This window comes from Montipora foliosa, chromosome 8 (genome assembly GCF_036669935.1).
Source record: "Montipora foliosa isolate CH-2021 chromosome 8, ASM3666993v2, whole genome shotgun sequence".
Taxonomy (NCBI): domain Eukaryota; kingdom Metazoa; phylum Cnidaria; class Anthozoa; order Scleractinia; family Acroporidae; genus Montipora; species Montipora foliosa.
The window spans coordinates 46,464,396-46,471,895 of NC_090876.1; the positions used below are offsets into that span (position 1 = coordinate 46,464,396).

Consider the following 7,500-nt stretch of genomic DNA (forward strand, 5'->3'; position numbering starts at 1 on the left):
TTGCCACTTATCTGCCCATGAAAAAAGAGAATCTAAATCTGATTGAAGCTGTTCAGGTGATTTAGGAGAAAAGAGTCCAAGATAGATGATGCAATCGTCAGCAAACAGGCGGATTATTGAAGAAATGTTATCAGATAGGTCACTTATGTAAATAAGAAAAAGTAGATGCCCCAAGGGAAACTTGTGATGATCATTCAGGTCTCTCCTTTCAGCACGCCACAAACACACCACTTTGTTCCACGATTATATTCTTGATTGGAAAAAATCTAATTCCTCATGTAGTCTCACTCGACAGCAGAACAGGATTCTTCAATACAAACTGCTTAATCGGATAATTTACACCAACAAATTGTTACACAAATGAAAGTAGTTGACTCACCCTCTACTCTTTCTGCAAAAATTCTGAAGAATCTCTCGAGCATCTCTTTTGTGATTGCACTTTTAGCAGCCTTCTGGAAGTCTGTTGTTCTTCGGCTTAGACCTTGATTGCGATACTTTCAGTGACTGTGACATCATTTTTGAAATATCTCAAACTGCCTCACTGGCTTCTTTTAAATCACATTATTATTGTTGTTCGAAAACAAATAATTTACCAATATCGCCTTAAAAATTTTTTGCCGACATTGTCTCATCTAATTACGAAATTAAAACACATTGAATCTATTGAGCGATCTAAAGCCAAAAAGAACAATACACTAAAAACCCACGATGGGAGGTGGAAGTCTTTCTTTTGCGCTCAATGGTACAATGCGTTATACCAATCCAAATCTAAACAAATCAAACCAATTTAAATCCCAATAATGTAAACTTTCGAGTGTCTGGAAGTTTTAAAGATAAAGCATATGTGTGATACAGTCTGCGTATATGCCTTAGTGTAGTAGTATATAACGTAGGAAAGCAAACCAACAAAATGAACTGTACGAGAACAAACACACACTAAAAAACACACACTAAAAACCCACGATGGGAAGTGTTATTATTATTATTATTATTATTATAACTTTCAAAAAGAAACACACAATTTTAAATTTGCAAAACATGTTTCGGATGATCGACATCCATCGTCAGTTGTGAATACAAGTGAAACCGCTAGTCGGTGTTATATAAAAGATAGCTAATAACATGCATAAGTACTGATTAAATAACAACGTGAATAGAAAATACAATGATGAGAAGACAATGGGTATGGACGAGGAAAATTACAGTGAAAGTGTTAAATTGACATGATTAACCTGCTTATTTAATGAGGGTTTTTCCCAACCTATGTGTAAGGCCTCCTTGATTTTTAGTTGAAAAGGCGTGGAGGCGGTGTCAAGGATTGAAAAACACTCCTCCGAGCATAAAGATCTGCATGCTTCTGACCCATTAATGTGCTGAAAGATATGCGAGTTCTTATCGGATGTTAAATGTTCACGAACACGTGTAGCAAGATGTCGGTTTGTTTCGCCGACATAGCAGGCACTACAGCCTGCGCAAGAAAATTTATAAACCACACGGGATCGTGATAATTTGGAAATAGCATCTTTGGCACCGAATAAGTTCTTAATCTTGTATGGGGCAAACACTAGCTTGATGTCCAAGTTTTTACAATAGCGTTGTGTTAAATTCTTGATTCTGCGTTGAACGTGAGTCGAGAAAGGGCCAACGAAATTCGAAACGCACTATTACAAATTACCTTTCGTTGGCCCTTTCTCGACTCACGTTCAACGCAGAATCAAGAATTTAACACAACGCTATTGTAAAAACTTGGACATCAAGCTAGTGTTTGCCCCATACAAGATTAAGAACTTATTCGGTGCCAAAGATGCTATTTCCAAATTATCACGATCCCGTGTGGTTTATAAATTTTCTTGCGCAGGCTGTAGTGCCTGCTATGTCGGCGAAACAAACCGACATCTTGCTACACGTGTTCGTGAACATTTAACATCGGATAAGAACTCGCATATCTTTCAGCACATTAATGGGTCAGAAGCATGCAGATATTTATGCTCGGAGGAGTGTTTTTCAATCCTTGACACCGCCTCCACGCCTTTTCAACTAAAAATCAAGGAGGCCTTACACATAGGTTGGGAAAAACCCTCATTAAATAAGCAGGTTAATCATGTCAATTTAACACTTTCACTGTAATTTTCCTCGTCCATACCCATTGTCTTCTCATCATTGTATTTTCTATTCACGTTGTTATTTAATCAGTACTTATGCATGTTATTAGCTATCTTTTATATAACACCGACTAGCGGTTTCACTTGTATTCACAACTGACGATGGATGTCGATCATCCGAAACATGTTTTGCAAATTTAAAATTGTGTGTTTCTTTTTGAAAGTTATTTCTTGCTTGCTATTAGTTCGAAAGTTCGGAAATATTATTATTATAACTATTATCTGAAGAAAAAGCATATTGCTCATGCTGTCATTGCCGAATCAAATCAACGCTATTATTATTTGTTTTTACATTACTACATTATGTTTACATTATGTTCTCTTACACTTCATAGAATAAGATCTGCAATGCACTTTCGTGGGTCAGCTACGCCAGTACAATAGAATCACATGTTCAAGGTGAATTATTGGGAAAGCCGCGTTAATGTGGATTGAAAATCAATCTCAAACTAAAACTGCTGACTTAAAATCATTACTTTTACTGTAACCTTACCCGGAGCAATGAGCCTCCTCAAGTTGAAGATGTGAGCCAAAGAACTGTGCCATTTCTTTGTCAAAAGTATTCTCCCCTCTCTTGCATTCATTGATACAAGCCAATGCAACCGTTAGATAACTATCAAATAGGTTGACTTGAGTAGCTATACCAGCGATAAGTGCCTTGACTGTTGTTTCGCACTTTTGAGCCAACATACCACTCGTAAACATCAGCACCTGCCGGAAAACATCAAAATATCTGCCGTAAGCAATTAAGCCATCAACAGAGATTTCCCCAGCAAGAAGCAGACAACAGAGATGATGTGCTGCGAAGAATTCCTGAAAGCTCTTGTGCAGGAAGCTATAGCTTCGACCCGGTCTTCGCTTACTTCGTCCAGCCTCCACTGACAAAAACCCGAGGCCAGATTGTAAATCGCTTGAGAAACCCTGAAATGCGCTCTGGTCAAAATACACGCTATCGTTGTACAAACCCTCCATGGCGATACGGCCAAGTTGCTTCAATTCAACGTGGTATAATGTTACGAGGTCTTGGTCTGTTTTTGGTAATTTCATCTTTAGCCTGTACCTTCTCAGCACGCATTCGACTATTTCAAGGTAAACCAGAGTTCTACTTTCAGGTAATTTTCCTCCAAAGTCTTCACAGAGGAGGCAGAGAAGAGCAGCGTTTAACGGATTTGCTGTAAGGTCTTGTAGGGTTATGTCAGAGTCCAGCTTGTCCAAGAGCTTTTGTGCCAAATCTTCCTCCCCTTCTCTGAAATATCTCTCAATGAAATTTTTGGCATCGGTTTTGGTAAACCCTTCTACCTCTAACAGGGTGTGGCAGCATTCTCGTACTGTTCTTCCAACTTCGTGTCGTGCAGTAACCACTAAGTAAGACTCTGGAAGAACTCTTCCTTGAATGACTTCTTTATAGATCGACAATTCGGTGCTGGGTAACTCATCTAATCCGTCAAGCACCAGTAAAACCTTTGACTGGTGGTCCCGAATGAACGAGAAAAATCTCTCTTTCTCTTCTTCGTTCACTTCTCTCGGTAACAGCTGATCATCAATAGCCTCCCATAGGCTAAAGTTGATGTCTTTGCATTTTAATAGAAGCACAAGTAAGACATCAGGAAATGATTCGCCACCTTGGCGTTCCTTGGCCCAGTTGAAAGCAATCTTGTGACAATACGTTGTCTTTCCCATGCCTGGCTGCCCCTCAATCAAGACCCTTTTCGGTTGTGAACATTCTTTATGCGGTTGAAATATTTGAAACATGTCAACACTCTCATCAGTTTTTATTCCTCGTTCTTTTGTTCTACTGACAAATTTGAGTCTTGTAAAAATGTTATCGAGATTGAATCGAAACTCTTCACACCACGGGAAAGGCGCCAGCCATCCTTCACGGTCTTCGTAAAGCTTGCGAATAAGGCTAATGTAGTTTACAAGATCAATAGGATCTGAAATTGAAAAGTAGTTGGTTAGGTCAAACGAAAGTGAAGAACTTCACCCAACCGGCCTTCGGGAACACCGCCAAGAAAGATTTCAAAGATAAGTGGTCTCTTTTCTATAGGATCCTAACCCCCTCTACAGTAATCTTGTATATGTAAAACATTATCCTACGGTGTCTGTTGTATTGGTGAGGCGAAAATCTAGGTTATGGTTATATTTATATCTATCGTCTGTGTATGTGGGTGATTAATATAGTCAGATTTGGTGGCGCTCTGCCCACGAGCAGATGGCAAAACTACTCAGAAGGGTTGAAATTCAACCGGTTAGTAGGTTCCATGTGAGCAGAACAAAACTATTGCACAGTTCTCTGGGAACATGTCCGGTAAAAACCCTTTGAAGATTTGTCCGGTATCGTGTAAACGTAGCCTAAGAAATCTTATTATATCTGCCGTTTCTTCATGGCGATCGTGCAATTTTCTGGCATTTTACTCTCTTTAGCAGTTTTCTCCAAAGTAATTGAAGCTGTGTTGATTTATTTTAACTATGATTAACAAAGATGACCGAAGCTAATCATCAGAATATCAAAAAGCTGTGTAGTGGTGTCTTTCGTCGCTTGGAAACAGACGCTGCTCTCTTCTATTTCACTCCCTGAATGAGTGTCGAACACATTTGCAATAATCTAAGACTACAACTAGTTTACCTCTCAGTTATACTAGAGTTTATCCATTTCTTTCGACACAAGCGCTGCTATAGAAATCCAGTCTTACTGATATTTTAACCTTCAGACTGTCACAACCAACCTTGCTCATCTTTCAGACATTCTTTGCTGTTCCTTTTGCATGGCTGAAGCTGCTTCACCATCTCTAAATAAACCGAGCAATAAGATAAACACACCAAACTGTCAAGTTTAATGTAAGTAACTCTCTAATGGCAGTGAGAGGGAAACGTATGAAAGAGTCATGTTCTTTGCTTTACGGGGTCGAGTGACAGCACGGCAAGAAAATCGACTGATAACCAAATATGAACCCCAATGTGCCGCGACTGCATGTCTTGAAATTAGCTATTGCTGGTTTTAACTCACGTGATCAACAGCCATGTTTTTCAACGAAAACAAAAGGAAGCGTTTGCATAATAATAGGGTTAAATTCCCGGAGGATTTGGTCGGGGCACCAACATGGGCCGCCTTTTCTTTGTTTAGGGCACCAACATGGCGGTCGTGACGTCATGTGAAAACCGAGAATAGTTCTGGAAATACCTTATAGAAATAAATGCTTATTTTGAAGATTCATTAGTTAGTAACTGTCGAGGAATTAAACTGGTATGAGTGAGTTGGAAGCGTAGAGAGAGAACTGAAAATTCATCGTCATGTGCTAACGTTCTCCACAGAACCTTGAATTTGGTCATTTCACGTCGTCATTTAGGAGATGACGGCAAAGAAATGTACTAAAAATAAAAATGTAAAACGCACCTGCAAAGCGTGCAGAGCCATTGCTTTTGCTCACTAAACCTATTGTTTTGTAGCGTCGTCGTTGCCGTCGGCGTCGTCGTTTCGTAAGCTCCCTAATACCAATAAAGGGAGCTTTAGCAACGACGACGGGAACGGCAACGAGAACGTCATCTCAAAACATAAATTCGCGTTATTGTAATCACTTCGTGACTATTCAAAGGTTTTTAACATGACAATGGTGTGGCCGTCCCTCAAGAATGAAACCGATATGAATCACGCTTAATTTATGCATATTTAATGCATTGAGATGGTTATGAAACTCGACAAATCTTTTTGTTTCATGAGCACAAAACACACCTTGGCTCAAGAAGATAACCAATCAAAATTTTCGATTAAATTATGCGCAACTAATTTGCGAGCCCGTGTGAAGCGCTAACAAAAGATTGTGCACTGTCACCGTCAATTCAACATCGATTGCGACAAAATTGTTCTCGCTTTTGAAGGTTTTCAAGTATCATAACCAGTCCCTCGATTAACTATGATTTAGGGGGAAAAATGAAAACTTATCTCCAAGTGCTGACGTCGTCCATAAAACCTCAAATTTGCTTCTTTCACGTTGTTGTTTTGCTGACGACAGCACACAAATGGACAAAAATGAAAAATGCACGTGCAGGGCGTGCAAAGCTATTGTTTTTTCAAATTTGTTTTTTCACATTAAAAATGCTTATTTGAGACGTTCTCGTTGCCGTCGCCGCTGTCGTTACTACAGCTTCCTAATAATATGCAAGAGTCATGACGTCATGCAAAGAAAGCTAAAGAAGGACTACGACCTTAACGGATCGTGAAGTGAGTATTCAGTTTGCATACTGTAATGTTCATATAAACCGGGAGTTATTGATACCGGATGTTCCCTAGGAACTATGGGATATATCGAACAGAACGATCATGATGTCCACCTACGCTGTAACACGTCTTCTTGCAACTGTTTATTAAATCGTTGTTAATCATTTGCATCCTGTTTTGAAATCCATTCAAAACATCACACATACGAACCAACAAATGCATCACATTATACTTGTCATCAAGTCTTGTTCTGGCGCCGCTAACATTACATAGCTGTCATATTGCGGTTAAGTTTGCGGATACGTCCACCAATTCTGTATGCACTCAGTGTGGACATGATTTCTATTGTTACGTTTCCTTTTCCTTGGTTACTTTTTTGGTTTCATGGATGTAATGTATCACTGTACCATCAAATGTTTTAAGAGTGCAAAGGTGTAGAAAAGCAAAAACCATTTTTTTTTGGTTTTGCGCCATAGCATTACAGAGAAGTGAAAAGAAAGGATCAACCAGAACGATAAGACGCTATTCATCGTTCACTAGAAGAGTAGGTTAACACCTCTTAGAGAACAGAGGTCACGCATAAGATGAATTAATGACAATGTACATGTAATGTACCTGCATGCCGAAGGAACGCAAAGGTAACAATCGATCAGACCGCATCTACCCTGTCTTTTATTCTCATAGAAAATATTTTAAAAGAAGCAGAAGAAAGTTATAGGCAGGCTTCTTTACCATCGTAAAGGCTCCTGCTGCAAGATCAAATTGGCACAATGATATTGCAATTCAATTATATATAATTATATAACACCTTCATCTCAGAAATTAGGCTATATTTCTTTAAGCAACAAATACCTTCGATCTTTCCAAGCTGTTCATTGGCTCTCTCTTGATTTCCTTTGAAGAAAAATAAGAATGATTCAATGGGCATCGATGGAACAACAATAATTCAATGAGACAAGACTCTTCTTAACAAATGAAACAAACATTTACACAACAATACAAAATAATAAAATTTAGGATGAGTACACAACAAGGATACCAACTTTGTGGTACTTGTGCATGGGTCATCACAACGAACCAGGGCCAGGGACAACCCTTGCCAACCCAGTTCGTGGACCACAT

At 39.1% G+C, this 7,500-nt stretch overlaps 1 protein-coding gene across 2 annotated transcripts in view; it reads right to left on the reverse strand.

Moving 5' to 3' along the window:
• The window catches only part of LOC137967653 (protein NLRC3-like), a 47,934-nt gene that overhangs the window by 10,729 nt on the left and 29,705 nt on the right, over positions 1 to 7,500 (reverse strand). For both annotated transcript variants that reach the window (XM_068814182.1, XM_068814181.1), the window contains 3 exons: positions 7,231 to 7,272; positions 4,889 to 4,951; positions 2,656 to 4,096 (listed from right to left, as the gene is read on the reverse strand). In XM_068814182.1, coding sequence (XP_068670283.1) covers positions 2,656 to 4,096; positions 4,889 to 4,951; positions 7,231 to 7,272 — 1,546 coding nt within the window. The remainder of the gene's footprint in view (positions 1 to 2,655; positions 4,097 to 4,888; positions 4,952 to 7,230; positions 7,273 to 7,500) is intronic.